This window comes from Podarcis melisellensis (assembly GCF_964234715.1).
Source record: "Podarcis melisellensis genome assembly, chromosome: 17".
In the NCBI taxonomy this organism is placed as follows: Eukaryota; Metazoa; Chordata; class Lepidosauria; order Squamata; family Lacertidae; genus Podarcis; species Podarcis melisellensis.
The window spans coordinates 11,282,688-11,300,470 of record NC_138534.1 but is presented as its reverse complement, the minus strand read 5'-3'; the positions used below and the strand labels follow the sequence as shown (position 1 = coordinate 11,300,470).

At 47.5% G+C, this 17,783-nt stretch overlaps 2 protein-coding genes across 2 annotated transcripts in view; both read left to right on the top strand.

Moving 5' to 3' along the window:
- LOC309360305 (alpha-2-macroglobulin-like protein 1) overlaps positions 1-3,842 on the top strand; it is a 61,567-nt gene extending 57,725 nt beyond the window's left edge. The window contains exons 36-37 of the mRNA XM_081894995.1: positions 387-428; positions 3,760-3,842. Of these exons, the coding sequence (XP_081751121.1) occupies positions 387-428; positions 3,760-3,785 (68 nt within the window). The 3' untranslated portion in view covers positions 3,786-3,842. The remainder of the gene's footprint in view (positions 1-386; positions 429-3,759) is intronic.
- A 5,639-nt stretch (positions 3,843-9,481) lies between these two features.
- APOBEC1 (apolipoprotein B mRNA editing enzyme catalytic subunit 1) lies at positions 9,482-16,889 on the top strand. Its single transcript, XM_081894863.1, has 5 exons — positions 9,482-9,651; positions 11,384-11,411; positions 13,672-14,072; positions 15,732-15,852; positions 16,145-16,889. Exons 1-5 carry the CDS (start codon positions 9,537-9,539, stop codon positions 16,152-16,154), a joined length of 675 nt encoding a protein of 224 aa, XP_081750989.1. The 5' UTR covers positions 9,482-9,536; the 3' UTR covers positions 16,155-16,889.
- The last annotated feature ends 894 nt before the right edge of the window (positions 16,890-17,783 follow it).

The window sequence follows — 17,783 nt, the reverse complement described above, 5'->3', positions numbered from 1 at the left end:
CACTGTGGCGGGAAGGTAAATGACGTTTCCGTGTGCTTTGGTTTCCGTCACGGTGTTCCGTTGCGGCAGAAATGGTTTGGTCCTGCTGGCCACATGACCCAGAAAGCTGTCTGTGGACAAACGCCAGTTCCCTTGGCCTGAAAGCAAGATGAGCGCCACAACCCCGTAGTCGCCTTTGATTGGACTTAACTGTCCAGGGGTCCTTGACCTATTTGTGTTCTAATTTTTTTGTGGGGGGGTTATTGCTTTCAATATGTTACTGATATTTTGCTCTCTTAAACGTTGCTGCACGTTTTACTTCATTGCCCTGGGATTTGGGGCAGCGAGGTGGCATAGAAATAAAGGAGAACGTAACATCTCACAGGCAATTCTTCTCTCTCACTCAGATGACCATGCAGCTGTCGAATATAATGCCCCCTGCAGCGCAGGTATGGAACAAAGCAGTTCTTGTGATTTGCTGGTTTGTATGGCTTGAGTCGCTTCTCAGGAAATCACCAAATCAGACCATTGATCCATCTTGCTCTGTATTGTCTACACTGGACTGGTAGCCAATTTCCAGGGTTTCAGACAAGGATTCTCTCCCAACCCTACCTGAAGATGCTGAGGATTGAACCTGGGATGTGAAGTTGAACCAGACCTATTCAAGCAACCTGTTTATTTATTTTTATTCTTCCATTAGCACTTAACTCTCCATAACATGGGAATCCTCCCCTCCAGCCCCCCAAATTGCTATCTTCAAATTTCATTCGCAACAAGGCATTTCAATGGAACTTATAGTCCAAAATACCTGAAGAGTATCAGGTATGAGGGGACGCAGGTGGCGCTGTGGGTAAAAGCCTCAGCACCTAGGACTTGCCGATCGAAAGGTCGGCGGTTCGAATCCCCGCGGCGGGGTGCGCTCCTGTCGCTCGGTCCCAGTGCCTGCCAACTTAGCAGTTCGAAAGCACCCCCGGGTGCAAGTAGATAGATAGGGACCACTTACTAGCGGGAAGGTAAACGGCGTTCCGTGTGCTGCGCTGGCTCGCCAGATGCAGCTTGTCACGCTGGCCACGTGACCCGGAAGTGTCTGCGGACAGCGCTGGCTCCCGGCCTATAGAGTGAGATGAGCGCACAACCCTAGAGTCTGGCAAGACTGGCCCGAACGGGCAGGGGTACCTTTACCTTTACCTTTATCAGGTATGAGAAGGCTGCTTTAAAGTGTCCTGTGATCTGTAAAGGGGAGGTGAGGGGTATTTTTGTATCTTGTCCCCCCCCCTTAGTTCCCCTCACCTTAGCGTGCTCAGCTGCTTTGAACTACATCATTCCTTCTTTCAAGAGCACTTAACTTTTAATTACAGTCGTACCTTGGTTTTCGAACAGCTTAGTTCTCGATGTTTTGGCTCCTGAACACCGCAAACCCGGAAGTGACTGTTCCAGTTTGTGAACTATTTTTGGAACCCGAACATCTGACGGGACTTCCGCAGCTTCCGATTGGCTGCAGGAGCTTCCTGCAGCCAATCAGAAGCCGCGCTTTGGTTTTGGAAGTCAAACAGACTTCCATAACGGATTCCATTCAACTTCCGAGGTATGACTTCTAATTCCATTGTATCATTAAGAACAACAGCACAAATACATGATGGAATCATAACTTTTAAAAGCACAAGGAAAGGGCAGGAAATCCATTTGCCTCCTTAACAAAAAACAAAAACAACAGAGCCACTCTTGTCAAGAACCTGCAAGTGCTTTAGGAAAGGAAACCGGGGTGAGGAAGAATGTCTCCTTCTCGCTCATATAACTATTGTTACAAAAGTCTGGCACCTGCCCCTCTCTCTCTGCCAAGCTGTGGCAAGAGCACATACCATAATAGGATCTCAGGTGCCTACATAGGGTCTGTGTCCCGTTTGAGAATAGAAGACACAGTGGTGGCAGTTGTGCTTTAAGTAATAGATTTCCCACAAACACACACACCTATTTACACCCTCGGTCTGCATGGAGTGGGTCCAGATCTTACTGCATAATCCAAAACATTGCGGGCAGTCCTTCTCTCTTGCCAAGATGGAGCCCACCCTTTCTTCTTCCCAGAAGCCCCTTGCCCTCCCCCAGAGCAGTTACCCCGACAGCCTTCCAAATCTCCAGTCTCTGGTGTCTCACCTGAGGGCAGGAAGTACCATTGTCTTGTTAACGACCCACAATGGCTCTCTTAACTGCCATAGTTTGGCTAGGCTACCCAGGAATTCCTTTGCAGCTTATATTCTTCCCTCAGATCACAAATAACCCCAAATCCTGTTGTTGTTGTTTAGTCCTTTAGTTGTGTCCGACTTTTTATGACCCCATGGACCAGAGCATGCCAGGCCCTCCTGTCTTCCACTGCCTCCCACAGTTTGGTCAAACTCATGCTGGTAGTTTCGAGAACACTATCCAACCATCTCGTCCTCTGCCGTCCCCTTCTCCTTGTGCCCTCAATCTTTCCCAACATCAAGGTCTTTTCCAGGGAATCTTCTCTTCTCATGAGGTGGCCAAAGTACTGGAGCCTCAGCTTCAGGATCTGTCCTTCCAGTGAGCACTCAGGGCTGATTTCCTTCAGAATGGATAGGTTTGATCTTTTTGCAGTCCATGGGACTCTCAAGAGTCTCCTCCAGCACCAGAATTCAAAAGCATCCATTCTTCGGCGATCAGCCTTCTTTATGGTCCAGCTTTCACTTCCATACATCACTACTGGGAAAACCATAGCTTTTACTATACGGACCTTTGTTGGCAAGGTGATGTCTCTAGAGCAGTGTTTCCCAACCGGTGTTCCGCGGCACACTACTGTGCCGTCAGACATTGGCTGGTGTGCCGTGGGAGGGAGGCGGGCGAGTCGGGCGGTGAGAGGCGGCGGCGGCGAGGATCCGCGTCGAGCCGGGGGCGGCTCTGCGGTGGTGGTGCCGAGCGGCGGGGCAGCGCGTGCAAAAGGGAGGAGCGCGAGACAGCGGAGGAGGAGGAGGCCGGCATGTCCGGGCAGCAGCAGCAACAACAGCAGCAGCAACTCCCGGCGACGGCTCCTCAAGCCCCGCCGCCGCCCCCTCCTCCGCCCGCTATCGCCGCCACCACCACAACAGCCGCCGCCGCCTCAGTTGCCGCCGTCCCTCAGTCCCTCGCTCTGCTGCCTCCTCCCACCCCCAAAGCTTGGAGGTTCCCCGGCAAGGGGGAGGGAAAAAACTTTCACTTTCGTGCGTCCCTCCCGGCGTGACGCTGCGCGCTGACGTCACGGGGCGGGGCTTTAATGGTGGTGTGCCGTGAGATTTTTTTTCAGTAAACAGGTGTGCCGTTGCCCAAAAAAGTTTGGGAAACACTGCTCTAGAGACACCCCAAATCCTAGCATTTATTAATTCCAATGTTTAGGGGGACACCCCCTTGTGTAACACCATATTCTGTCCCCTAGAGTGGACAGAGCACTGCAGCCTATGCAGAGGTGGGGAAATTGTGACCCTCCAGATGTTGTTGGACTCCAACTTCCATCAGCCCAGACAGTGTGACAGATGGTCAGGGATGATGGGAGTTGTAGTCCAGAAATGGATCTGGGTCCTGTCCAGGACACAGGTTCCTCAGCCCTGCTCTAAAGCCTTGGTAGTGTAGAAAGTCAATTGCAATTTTTCTTACATCTTTCAGTGGTAGTGTTAAAGGCTTCCTGCTGGAAGCACCACCAGTCCACTAAAATGCTTGATATAAAGTTGAGGTATTGTACTATAGACTGATGTACGTATGCATGCTTTAAAAATAAACTTGTGTTTCTTTCCACAGAAACCACAAAGGAAGATAACCACTGAGGCAATCAACCATTGTAGCTGAAACACCCCAGTGTAAAGAAAGAAATTGTTACAAAAGACTGTTCTCATTGTGTATCATTTTTGGGGGGGGAGGTGGGGTGAGACTGCTTATTTTTATCACAAAAGCACTAAACAGTAGAGCTGGAAATTGTCATGGAATTCTACTCAATATTGATCCAGGGCAGATTCCAGTGTATAGTTAGCAGTGTAAAACTTAAACACTTAACTTAAATTTACTGAAATATACTGAGAGTCGAGAGTGGATTTCATGCTCTTTATTCAGCTCATAGTGGTGGGGAGGGAATGAAAGTCCCCTCAAAGTATCTGCTTTATATACATTATTTACACAATGGGCTGCCCGTGATTGGCTAATTCCGGAATTCTCCTGTAGGCCAATCAGGTTGTGGATTCACTTCTATCTGGAGCTGGATTGGGTGGCTCCTGCCGACCTATCATACTGCTGCATTGTTCTAGGACCAATCCGACTGCTGCATTTTGGATCCTATTGTTCTAGGACCAATCAGACTGCTGCAGTTTGGATCCTATTCAACTCAGTACATAACACACACAATAACTTGTAATAAGTCTAAACCTTAACACTAAGCATACTGTGTACAGAACACCACACCAGAAAGAAAAGAGATAGAAAGAGGAAGTGAAACCCAGGCTCCTCTAGCCTATTTTTATAGTTAGCAAGACATTGACAGAAGAGATCAAAGAACCAGTTTAAGCCAGCTGTGCTCTGATTCTCTCTGAAGGAATAACCCAAACTTCATGAACCTTCTGCTTGTTTCTTTCACAAGAATTAATTAGAATAGGAGAGATCTCTACACATCAGATCAATACTTTCTGTACTAAGAAATGCAAACTGACAGAAATATCTCAGGATTGTTTTAATGATAAGATCCATCTGGGTATTTAGTGGGAATGACGTTTAGAAAATGAAACCCAGAAATCTCAAGTGAAGAGGCACGGGCACAAAACACAGGAGACAGAGACTTGCCTCAAGGCAGACAGGACGGCACATCTTTCTCGTTTCAGAAGAAGCTTGGTGCTGGAGGTTTTTTCATTCGTATTTTTACCTTTCCTTCAGAATCCTGTTTTGGATTCTGGATGGCCTGGCTATGCTAATGAAATAGACTAGACTCTGTCACTGCAGAAAGCTTCAACACAGGTTTGCTTTCCTCGAACAGAGGGTACAAGCAGAGGAAAGGAACCGCTGGACACTGGTTAAGATATTGCAATAATGCAGGAGGACACACACACCAAATTGGTGTTGGGTGGGAGGAATGATCCACCCTGGGCACTGTTGTGGGAATTGGAGGAACACTTGTCATTTGAATGCTGATACAGTGGTACCTCGGGTTACAGGTGCTTCAGGTTACAGACTCCGCTAACCCAGAAATAGTACCTCGGGTTAAGAACTTTGCTTCAGGATAAGAACAGAAATCGCTTGGTGGCAGCGGGAGGCCCCATTAACTAAAGTGGTACCTCAGGTTAAGAACAGTTTCAGGTTAAGAATGGACCTCCAGAACAAATTAAGTTCTTAATCCGAGGTATCACTGTGTCTGAAAAACAGGAAAGTGCTAGTTTAAACAGTTTATGGAACAGACAATAGCAGGACAAGCTTCGCCTTGCCATTCTGGAGGAAAGTTTGGAATGGAATGAGTTGCCAACAAAAGTGTCTGGATTCTCTGCCAAAACGGAAGGAGTGAAAGATGGTCACTTCAGAAAAAGGGATCTCTTACACTAAATGCTCATAGCCAGCAGAATCACAGAATGTGACTAAGCTGCATAAAGAGTGTAAACACACCATCAAAACCTGTGCAGGATTTGGAACTTGATTCCCCTGTAGCCTCTTCTTGCAAACTGAGTAAATCCTCTTATTTTTTCCCCACCCTGGTGTGGTTTATTGGGCTTGCCACCACAGCATTGGACCTTCTGTCTCACAACATTTCTGGTAACGTGGGGTGGGTCTTTTGTTCATCCTTAGTGTCCAGAAGTGGCTGGAGTGAAGAGCTTGCAGCCACCATCTCTCAGCGCACACCAAACTGAGTATTTGGAAGATCTGCCATGAGATAATAATAATAATAATAATTTTATTCTTTATACCCCGCCCATCTGGCTGTGTTTCCCCAGCCACTCAGGGCGGCTCCCAACAGGACACTAAAAATAAAATAAAACTTCAAACATTAAAAACTTCCCTAAACAGGGCTGCCTTCAGATGTCTTCTAAAAGTCAGATAGTTGTATATTTCCTTGACATCTGATGGGAGGGCATTCCACAGGGCAGGAGCCACTACCAAGAAGGCCCTCCCAAACTTTTCACCCTCTGGGCCACTGATGAGCTCAAGAGCAGGGGGGAACTTACTAGTTGGAGCCAAAGAGACCTGTGCAGACTGAGGGGAGATGATGAAGCTAAGTCCTCAAATGACAGAGTTTTTATGTGTCCCATGTTCTCACATTCAGGAGATGGGGAAGTAGATAGCTCTGTGTGGGTTTGTACTCCCCTGGAAGGAAGTTAGGGGCTGTGTTATTTACAGGAAGGGTAAATTCTCTGCTCTGCCCCTCCAACCCACCCCCCTCACTTTGCAATTGCTATTACTCCAAAGTTAGCCCTCCTCTGAGCAAACCCAGTCAAACTTATGGACATGACTAACTTAGGTACATTAATTTCACTGGGTCTTCTCTTATTGAATTCTACCCTAATCCTTGACCCCGGGGCTGCAGGCACCATTGGCCAAGACTCCAAGGAGGTGCCATGCCCCAATCTGGTGTGCCCACCTCATGCTCTCTCTCACATAGTGGAACAGGAGGTTTGCACACGCACACACACACAGATCCATCAAGCAATCTGGGAATCCATCAAGCAATATGCAGGCAGATGAGGTCCAGTGAGAGGGGACTGCAAAGCGCAAACTTACACAGCATGCCCTTCCACCGACCTCGTCCCAGAAGTTTGACCTACATGCCGCTGCTCTAGGACCAGGGACTCCCAGTTTTTGCCCTTTAACGGGGCCCTGCAAGCGCCACCGCATGGGGAGGGAGCATGAATGCATCCTCCCCCGACTTGATGTTAGACTAAAGGATACCTTGCCAAGGCCTAAAACCGCCATAAGGTAAAGGTAAAGGTACCCCTGCCCATACGGGCCAGTCGTTTCCGACTCTGGGGTTGCGCGCCCATCTCGCTTAAGAGGCCGGGGGCCAGTGCTGTCCGAAGACACTTCCGGGTCACGTGGCCAGCGTGACAAGCTGCATCTGGCGAGCCAGCACAGCACATGGAAACGCCGTTTACCTTCCCGCTAGTAAGCAGTCCCTATTTATCTACTTGCACCAGGGGGCACTGGGACTGAGCAGCAGGAGCGCACCCCACCGCGGGAATTCGAACCGCCGACCTGACGATCGGCAAGTCCTAGGCGCTGAGGTTTTACTCAGCACAGGATGACCGACCTGGAACCATTTTGATTCCCAAACTGTCCCAAACTGACCAAATATTTTTCTCTACAAGGTCAAAGGAAAATGGAAAAGCCTCCCCATTGTCTTTTCTTTCACAAATCCTGTCTTAAGGGTATGTCTGTGTTTGAATATTTGACCAAACTACGGGAGGCAGTGGAAGACAGAAGTGCCTGGCGTGCTCTGGTCCATGGGGTCACGAAGAGTCGGACACGACTAAAAACAACAACAACGTGTTTGAATAGGGTATCAGCCTGTGACATGGCCCAGGAACTAAGTATTTATCATTACAAAAGACTGACCAGGCTCCCCAGGAAATCCAATCAAGTAACCTGCCAGACAGGAGATAAACAATGACAAGAGAAAAACAACATTCAAATTTCTGTTTAGACCGCCTTTTTTGTGATGTAGGTGTGATGTATCTGAGGGGTGGTCTTGGGTTACACCCCTTCTGTGATGTATGTATGATGTTTCGGGGGGTGGTCTTGATCTACAGTGTAGCAATTTCAAAAGTCTTTATAAGGCCTTGCGCGCCATTTTTCTGGGTCCCTTCTCTCTCCTGCAGGTGAGGGGAGCACCCCCTGTTGCAATAGATCAATAAAGATCAGGCTTACTAGCTGCTTTGCTTCTCAATATTCTCTGGTTGGCCTCTGTTATTCTCTCCTACCAATAGGGAACCTATGTAAGGACTCTATATGGGCTCTTGGATCCCCCATAAGGGAAAAGGGCAATTTTTGTTTACAATACGCTGACCTGGAACGTAAAATATTAGCCTGTAAGGAAAGACTCATTAACTTGAAGACCGCTGACCTAGGATGAAATTATGGAGGCAAGAAATTATTAATTTGAGGGAGGGTGGGTGGGTGATCCTGGAAGAAATAACAGCAAAAGAGGCTTGGACAACAGAGTCTGCCTCTTTTCTTTTGGCCTTAGGTCCACCCCCAGCCGGCCATCCATTGTCCTCCCTGGCCAAGGGCAGGTCAAAGTCCGGCCCAAGCAGGTGGGTGGCACCCGCCCAGGTGAGCGCCGCTCGGTGCCGCAAACCCCAGCCACCTGTGTGGAAGGAAGGGCGGATATTATCTCTTCAGGCCTTGCACACATGTGAGTGGCAACGTCCCAAGGTATTTATCCCTGAAGCTGGTTTGTGAGTTGGTCAAAGAACAGAAGGATCACTTGGTTAGGCAGGAAGAAAGGAACAAAGGACCAAATGCCCAAATTTTCTAAAGAGCTGGGTCCTCTTTTTCAGGTGGCCAGCCTAGGGGGAAAGGGGGGGTAGACCCGGACCCAGGTCTGTGAAGAGATTTTGAAAGGGTTAACAGTTGAGAGTCAGCTGGAAGAGGATGGAATCAGTGGGTGCTCCTTGGGGGTGGAGGGGAGAGTGTTCAGCAAGGAAAAACTGAGAGACAGTAAAGGGTTGAGGTGTTGGAAAGGGATAATTGTATGGCAGGGAGAATTCAGTTCCTGTTGTTTTTTAGTCGTTTAGTCATGTCCGACTCTTCGTGACCCCATGGACCAGAGAACGCCAGGCACCTCTGTCCTCCACTGCCTCCCGCAGTTTGGTCAAACTCATGCTGGTAACCTCGAAAACACTATCCAACCATCTCGTCCTCTGTCGTCCCCTTCTCCTTGTGCCCTCCATCTTTCCCAACATCAGGGTCTTCTCCAGGGAGTCTTCTCTTCTCATGAGGTGGCCAAAGTACTGGAGCCTCAGCTTCACAATCTGTCCTTCCAGTGAGCACTCAGGGCTGATTTCCTTCAGAATGGAGAGGTTTGATCTTCTTGCAGTCCGTGGGACTCTCAAGAGTCTCCTCCAGACCATAATTCAAAAGCATCAATTCTTCAGCAATCAGCCTTCTTTATGGTCCAGCTCTCACTTCCATACATCACTAAATTCAGTTCCTATCTTAATGCAAATCTATCTAGTTCTCCCTTGGGTGACCAAAACACAGCTTGTCCTTTGAAACATACGGTTTTTGAAGTGCAGCAATCCAACCTCACAATGGGTTTATTTGGGGAATACAAATATTTCATAAATGTCTGCAAAAAAAATGCAGATATCTGCGAAAACATCGTACACAGATGCAATATTTATTGGGGGGGTGCCTTGCAAAAAATGCGAGAATTATTAGGAATTGCTGTTGTTTGCCACTGTTTATGGTGTGAATGTAATTTGTAATTCTCCTTTATTGTGGTGCTTTTGTAACCCACCCTGGGACTTTCACTGAAGGATGTGCTATCAAATAAATAAGCAAATAAATAAATAAATAAATAAATAAATGCTGGAGTTTCGTTTGTTACCATGAGCCCTTTCTGGGGAATGGAAAGTGAAACAAAGAATGCTTCGTATATAAGAAGCAACAAGTCCAGAAGCTTGAAGCACAGCAAGATGGATCAACAGCTGCCGACAGGAAGAGGTAAAATTCCAGTTCTGTGGGTGGATTCAATGAGGGCATGCTTTTTTCTCATGAATTGTCATGAATTCTCAATGAATTCTCACCTACCGCCCCCCCCCCCATCGCACAATTATCATTTTTGCAGTCCCTCAGTAGTTGAAATACAGCATGTGATGAACATACTATATGTGGGTGGCAGTGTGGTCTAAACCACTAAGCCTCTTAGGCTTGCTGATCGGAAGGTCAGTGGTTCAAATCCCTACAATCCTCGCTGGCCCAAGTAGGACAAATTCAGCCAGCTAGCCCTGGTGATTATCTAATGCTTATTAGATGGATTTCCCCTAAATTGATTTCTGAACTTTGAATTTTATTGTTATTCATGTTTTTATACTGTATTTTATGCTGCTTTTGCAATAAGTGTTTGCAAATGAGCCCAGTTTTTGAACCAGAAAGGGTGGGGTATAAATATATTATTATTATTATTATTATTATTATTATTATTATTATTATTATTATTATTACAATGGGGTGAGCTCCCGTTGCTATGTCCCAGCTCCTGCCATCCTAGCAGTTGTTCGAAAGCACACCAGTACAAGTAGATAAATTTGTACCTCTGTGGCGGGAAGGTAAATGTCGTTTCCGTGCATTCTGGCTTCCATTACGGTGTTCCGTTACGCCAGAAGCGGTTTAGTCATGCTGGCCACGTGACCCGGAAAGCTGTCTGTGGACAAACACCTGCTCCCTCGGCCTAAAAACGAGATGAGCACCACAACCCCATAGTCACCTTTGACGGGACTTAACCATCCAGGGGTCCTTTACCTTTACCTTTACTATATGACAGCACGTCCAGCTCCCAAGAGATTGCGATCTACTCCCAGCTTTTGGTGGGGAGGGGGGAGGAGTTTTTTAGTCCAGCGATCACTAAGGATCCCGTGATTGACAAGGATCAACAGGTGATCTACCGGTTGGACATGCCTGCTATATGATAACATCCTGGCAGTCCATAGGGTATTTTCACACATGAGACTTAGAGGCTGTAGTTCGGTCAGATTTGTGATAGGAAGATACAGCCTGCATTAACCAGAATACTGTAAAGAGAAGAGGTTGCCTTACACTCAGATCCTGCCTGTGAAATTGCATCGTGTTTGCATATATGTGTATAATCTTGAAGATAAAGCTGTTTGGCTTAAGGCTCAATCAGACTTCCACTTGTCCTGCCACTTTCTCCTGGGGAAACCCAGTCTTTACTGCTGAATCGCAGGGCAAACACCAAACCACTTGGACCCATGCTTTCTAGACACGGGACAAGGAGAAGTGTTGACAAGCCCATCTATATGCATCTTCGTCAATATATATTGTCTGTCTGTCTGTATATAATCCATGAGCAGATCATAGTGCAATAAGAAGTATTTTTGCTGGTTGTCACCTATGACAGCATATGCACCATTCTGTAGTCCTTGAAATGCTTTGTGGGTCTTCTGTTTTGCAGCTGTATTGCCCTACATTCTGATTTATAGCCATTTCAAAATTCCCTCTATGTGGTCTTTGGCTTCCGACATTCAGTACAAATCATACAGGAAAAGGGAAGTCAAACAGAAAACTTGTCATAATGGGGTTGTACGTGCTTAAATGTCATCGATTTCAATATGTGTGCATAACTGTGCATTGCCTTGTGGCCATTATTTTTAAAGTGACAATTCTTTAGAAGGTTTGAAAAGCCATGTTGCTTAATTGTGTAATTTACTTCCAACAGGTCCATTAGTCAGAGGCAACAACCATAGGTAAGAAAGGCAATTTTGTATATTGCACTCGAAACATAGAAAGCAACTCAGTCGTTCAGCCCGGACACTGAGGTCCAGCTCCAAGGGCCTTCTGGTAGTTCCCTCACTGTGAGAAGTGAAGTTACAGGGAACCAGGCACAGGGCCTTCTCGGTAGTGGTGCTCACCCTATGGAATGCCCTCCCATCAGATGTCAAGGAGATAAATAATTATACAACCTTTAGAAGACATAGGGAAGTTTTTAATGTTTAATGTTTTACAGTGGTACCTCGGGTTAAGTACTTAATTCATTCCGGAGGTCCGTTCTTAACCTGAAACTATTCTTAACCTGAAGCACCTCTTTAGCTAATGGGGGCCTCCTGCTGCTGCTGCTGGAGCACAATTTCTGTTTTTCATCCTGAAGCAAAGTTCTTAACCCGAGGTACTATTTCTGGGTTAGCGGAGTCTGTAACCTGAAGCGTATGTAACCCGAGGTACCACTGTATTATGTTTCTGTATATGCTGGAAACTGCCCAGAGTGGCTGGGGCAACCCAGTCAGATGGGTGGGGTACAAATAATAATAATAATCTACACTGAGGAGGCAGAAGCACTAAGAACCAGCTTCAAACAAGTTATGCGGTAACCAAACATATCAAATATTTTTCTTTGCAAATGTCCACTTCTGTATAGTACAGTAGTTCTGTTCCTTTTTGTGTCAGTTTTTGCTTTTGCCTTTTCATTGCATTTCTTTACCTTTCTGCTTCTGAGTCATGTCAGTGTCAGGGACTGGGCCGAGGAGAAATGGTGGAGACCTTCCCTGCCTGACCCCTCCGGAGAAGAAAAAGACAGTTCAGAATTACAACAGGGGTTTGAGGGATGTCACAGCTCAGAGGCAGATGAGGTGGTGAAATGATTTCATGCTCTTTATTCAGCTCATAGTGGTGAGGAGGGATGAATGAATGTCCCCTCAAAGTATCTGCTTTATATACATTATTTACACAATGGGCTGCACATGATTGGCTAATTCCAGAATTCTACTGTAAGCCAATCAGGTTGTGGATTCACTTCTATCTGGAGCATGATTGGGTGGTTCCTGCCAACCAATCATACTGCTGCATTGTTCAAGGACCAATCAGACGCACAGTGTCTTTAGAAAGCATTCCAGATCCTCCATCTCCCAGAACCCGGTGAGCCTTGAAAGTAGGAGAGCAAAGAGCTTAGAGGCAGAGGGCACAAAGCAGCACCCATAGAAGTGATAGATGAGGAAGTGGGAGAGACAGAGGGGGTGGAGATTCACTCAGGGGAACGCCATTATTCCAAGAGTCTGAGTCGTGTCTGACTGTCATTGGGGTTCTTTAGTCAGGAGTTACATAGCAGGTATAAATAATAAAATTATCGTCGTCATCATCTGTGCAATAGATCACTCCACTGAGTAACCTCACTGCAACATCCTGCACCAGTGACAGCTTCTGGATCAGTCCTAAGGGAAGCCCTATGTAGATTAAGTACATTAAAGGTAAAGGTACCCCTGCCCATAGGGGCCAGTCTTGACAGACTCTAAGGTTGTGCGCTCATCTCACTCTAGAGGCCGGGAGCCAGCGCTGTCTGCAGACACTTCCAGGTCACGTGGCCAGCGTGATGAAGCTACTCTGGCAAGCCAGAGCCGCACACAGAAACACCGTTTACCTTCCCGCTAGTAAGCGGTCCCTATTTATCTACTTGCACCCGAGGGTGCTTTTGAACTGCTAGGTTGGCAGGTGCTGGGACCGAGCAATGGGAGCGCACCCCGCCACGAGGGATTCGAACCGCCGACCATACGATCAGCAAGTCCTAGGCGCTGAGGTTTTACCTACAGTGCCACCCACGTCCCTAGATTAAGTACATTACAGTAAGACAATTTAGAGATTACCAGTGCATGAGTCACAGTGGCCAGGCAAGCCTGGTCCAGGAACAGTTGTAGCTGGAATAGCAGCCAAAGGTGGAAGAAGACACTTCTGGTCACTAATAGCTGCTTGGGCTTCCAAAGACAAAAATGAATCAAGGAGCACTCCCAGGCTGCATACTAATCCATTTAGGAGGGATTCAAATCCAGGCAGTTCGGACACATTACTCCTAGACCTGGGAACCACCCAGCCATAGAAACCAGACTTCCCAGGATCCAGTTTCAGCTAATTGTCCATCATTGCATCCAGACACTGGTTCGGAAAATGCATGGCCTCATGTGATTCAGATATTGATGTGTGATGAAACATTGCCTGCCTGTCGTCTCATTTGCTCTAAAGGTGGAAACTCGAACCAGATGTGTTTTGGCGGAATTACACCCCTATAGGACGACCTGAGCGTACTCATCTCCTGTATCAAATCCGGTGGGGACAAAGCCGCAGGTACTGGAGAAACTGGTGTACAAGCAACCGCACCCACCATGCTGAAATCAACTTTTTGGAAAATGCGTGCGAGGAGATAAACCGTCGGACAACCACCCCATGCACTGTCACTTGGTTTCTAACATGGAGTCCTTGTGGTAAATGTAGTGGCCGTATAAAGCAGTTCTTGCAGGAACACCCACATGTGACCCTGGAGATACGTGCTGCACAATTATTCAATCCTAATTACTGGTTCAATCAGAAAGGCCTCAGGAACTTGGCTAATTTTGGAGTCCAGATATACATCATGCAGCTGGCTGGTAGGTTGCAAGCTTAATTTATAATTAGAAAATGGATGGTGGACAAAAGACTAGGCAGGGGGTTGATAAACAATACGTCTTGTATGGCAAACCCATTTCCCCATAACTTTTGTGTCAGGGACTGGACTGAACAGGAAGGCTGGGAAGTGTCCTCTCGGTCTGCTCGGCTCCTCTCAGGAAAAGAGGGGGAGTGGGAAGTTTCACCTTCCTTGTCTCCAGCAGTTTAAAGTGGAGGAGACAGGGTTGAATTACAGCTGAATAAAGAGTAGCCTAGTTAGGAGATGGTAGAGGAGGAGGTGGAGGGAGGGAGAGAGCAGCCAGCAGAGACCTCCCTGGAGAGTCTGGGGAACCTCCTTCTCCAAGGAGAAGAACAGAGAATGCAAAGGAGTTTAACTCTTGGGAATTTCCATAGGTACTCAGGATGTTGTTGGGGGCGGAAGAGGAGGGACTCAGAGTAGGCAATGTCTCCTTTGCATGGAGACATGGATTCTTCGTCTTGCACCCAGACGACTGAATAAAAACCATAAATACAAACTTGCTTGTTCTTCTTGCCTTTGATGCTACCAGGGGAGAAGGGTATTCTCCATGCCTGAAATTTTGCAAGAAGGAAAATTATGGGTGGTCAGGTTTTCCATGGGTTGACAATTGCTCTGATTCAGCAGTAAACAGCAGCGTAGCATCGTTTGCTGGTGCCCGGGGCGTTCAGGCGTCAGGTGGGGAACAGAGGGTGAATGGAGCTCGCCACACCGACCCAGTCCTCACCACCGGAACCAAGCAGGGCTGTGCTGTGCCTCCTGCCCACCTGTACAGGGGGAGCCTGGCCAGCTGATGTGGCCATTGGCGAGCGAATCCACCGATGCCCATGGAGAAGAACATTGGGCCGGGCCATGCTGAGGTCACTCCTTGCCTGCTTCCCTACACCTGCACCCATGGCCACTCACCATCCAAGGGAGGAATGAGCGAGTGCTAGCCTGACAGCCATTCAGTAAGGGGGCTAGGGACATGGTGGTGAGGCCAGGCTGGACTCTGGAGCCCAGGGACCTGCAGCAGCAGGCAGGCCTGACAGGCATCCCTGCATGGGGGTGCCTGGTTTATGCCCCCTCAAAATTGTGTGCCCAGGGCCATGGCCCCTCTTTCTGTTAGGATATTTACGTTCCACCTTAAAAAGGGGACAGGCTGTTGTGAGTCACAGCCTGCATACTTCCGGCTCACAGGAAGTTTTTGTTTTGTATATAGCTTTTGTTTCTCTCTGTTGCCTCAATACTAAGGCAGGCAGTCATGTTTTTCCTTTGTTCTGACCAACGCTGAATAAAGTTGTAAATATGCTCTCCTGGGTGCATCTTTCGTTGTGGAAGCTCTGCGAAAAGGGCGTGCATGAGTCCTGGAATGTGAACAGCTATTTCCAAGGCTCGTGTCGCTAATTGACTGATACAGTTTCCACAGAAGACCGGGAGACAACGTGGAGGCATGATGGCCTTTGTCTCCCTGGCAGTATCCCAACACTTCCCCCCCCCATGCTACACCCCTGGCAATATATAGTGTGTTTTTCAGGGAGGGATTGTGGGACAAAAGCTTAACCACTTGGACCCATGCTTTCTAGACACAGGTCAAGCAGAAGGCGGACAAGCCCTTAGACTTACAACCTATTTATTCCCTCAGATTATTTATATTGTTGGAGAACATTTGTGGCTCACCAAAGGAATGAAGAACACTTTTCGCTACCGTGGCATTTCTTGCCTTCAATAATGTTTTATTCCCAACAACTGGACTCCATCCTCAGGTAAGTTCTACTTTGAAAGAGATGAGTACAAAACGTGTGAAATTTCCTTGAGGAAACTTGCTTGCCCTTCCATACTGCTATTCCCAAAATGCCTGTAGCTACTTTCAGGAGGAGGAAAAAGATTCCCTGGGTGTCTGGGTTGCCCGAGCTTTTGATAGAGCCGCCCCAATCCTTTTGCCTCTAACTTCTGCCCACTAGTATCCTATGAATCTTGCTCCTTTTATCTCTGCAACAGCTGTCATAGAAGAATCCTGCTCCACTCTAAACTCTCCAACTTCATCTCTCTTCACAGGCCTTTCTGAGTTATCCCAGGTGCTGTGGAACATCACCTTCTGCTGTCATCAGAGGATCTGTGATCTCCTTAAGAGCAGAAAGTTCTGGTGATTCTTGGCTTTTGCCAAGCCTTAAATATCTGTGTATTTCATGGGCAAACTAGATGCGATAGCAAAGACATTTATAAAGACATTGACCAACGACGGGCCCAGGATAGCACCCCACTTGTCACATTTTTCCAGGATGACAAGGAAGTATTAATGAGCAGTCTTTGGGTTCGGCCAGCCAACCAGCTACAAATCCACCTAACAGTTACCTCGTTCAACCCACGTTTTACAAGCTGCCTCGCAAGAATATCATGAGCGATTTTGTCAAAAGCCTTACTGAAATCAAGATACACTATGTCCACAGCATTCTCCAGATCCACCATGCTTGTAACTCTGTCAGAAAAAAGATATGAGCGTCGTCTGGCATGACTTGTTTTTGAGAAACCCATGCCAGGTCTTAGTAATCACTCAATCCTTTTCTAAGTGTTCACAGACTGACTGTTGAATTCTCTTTTCTAGGACATTTTCTGGTATCGATGTCAAGCTCAAATTTGTGGAAGACAAGGCTTTTATTGGCTACTAGGCAAGGTGTCCTTGTTCCACCTCCTCTGTCAGAGGCAGTATGCCTCTGAATTGCAGTTGCCAGGAATCACCAGTGGGGAGTGCCCTGTTGCTCTCATGTTCTGCTTGCCTGAGTCCCATCTGTTTGGCCACTGTGAGAACCCTAATGTGCTCATGAAGGTAACCTCTGAAAATCACTGTTGGGCACAATTAACTTCCCTTTCAAGGGTAAGAGCAACTGCAGGGTGTGGAATGGCTTCTTCAGATCACAGCAGGGCAGTAGGATAAAACCTCCCCTTACCTGCTTGCCTCCAGTAGTCCCAATTAAAATTGCCCCCAGACCTGCTATTAATTTTAAAATGGACATTGATTCAATTTAAAATAATGTGTTTAGCATCTCGTTTGTCCACTTGTGTCTTCAAATGATTGTTATGCTTTTTAATAAGTTAGGAATTATTTTTATGATGTATGCACTTAAGTCCTGATTTTTCTGTGTTCCTCCAGTCAAACTTCTAAAAATAAACTTTACTACTTTTCTTATGAACTGTGTGACAGACAGCGCTGTCTTAAGCATATCTGGTGCGGTGGTGCAAAGCTCCCTCTGCCCCCCCCCCCCCAGTTTCCCAGAGTTTTTTTTTTTTAGGGAGGACGGAGCTGCCGGTGGGGCTGGAGGAGGCAGGCAGTGGCTGGAGGGTGGCTCCTCCAGTGGGAAAGAGGCAGAGGCTGGACGTGGCGCCTCCTGGCTCAGCTGGCCGCTTTGTGCTGCGGTGGCCCCGGGAGATGGAGGCTCCAGGTGCGGTGCTGCTTCAGCGCAGCGCGGCGGAGGCGGGCGAGGGAGGTGAGCTGATGCCGGGAGGTGCCGCATCCAGCCTCCACCTCTTCCGTGGCACCCTCCAGAACTTGGCGCCCTGGCGCCCCACGCCACTAGCCTCTATGGGTAAGACGTCCCAGTGACAGACACCATCGCTGAACTGAGGCTTGGTTCTCAAGCTTCAGCAAAATGTAGGATCAATGATATGGACTCTAATACCATAGCAATACAAAGAGGCA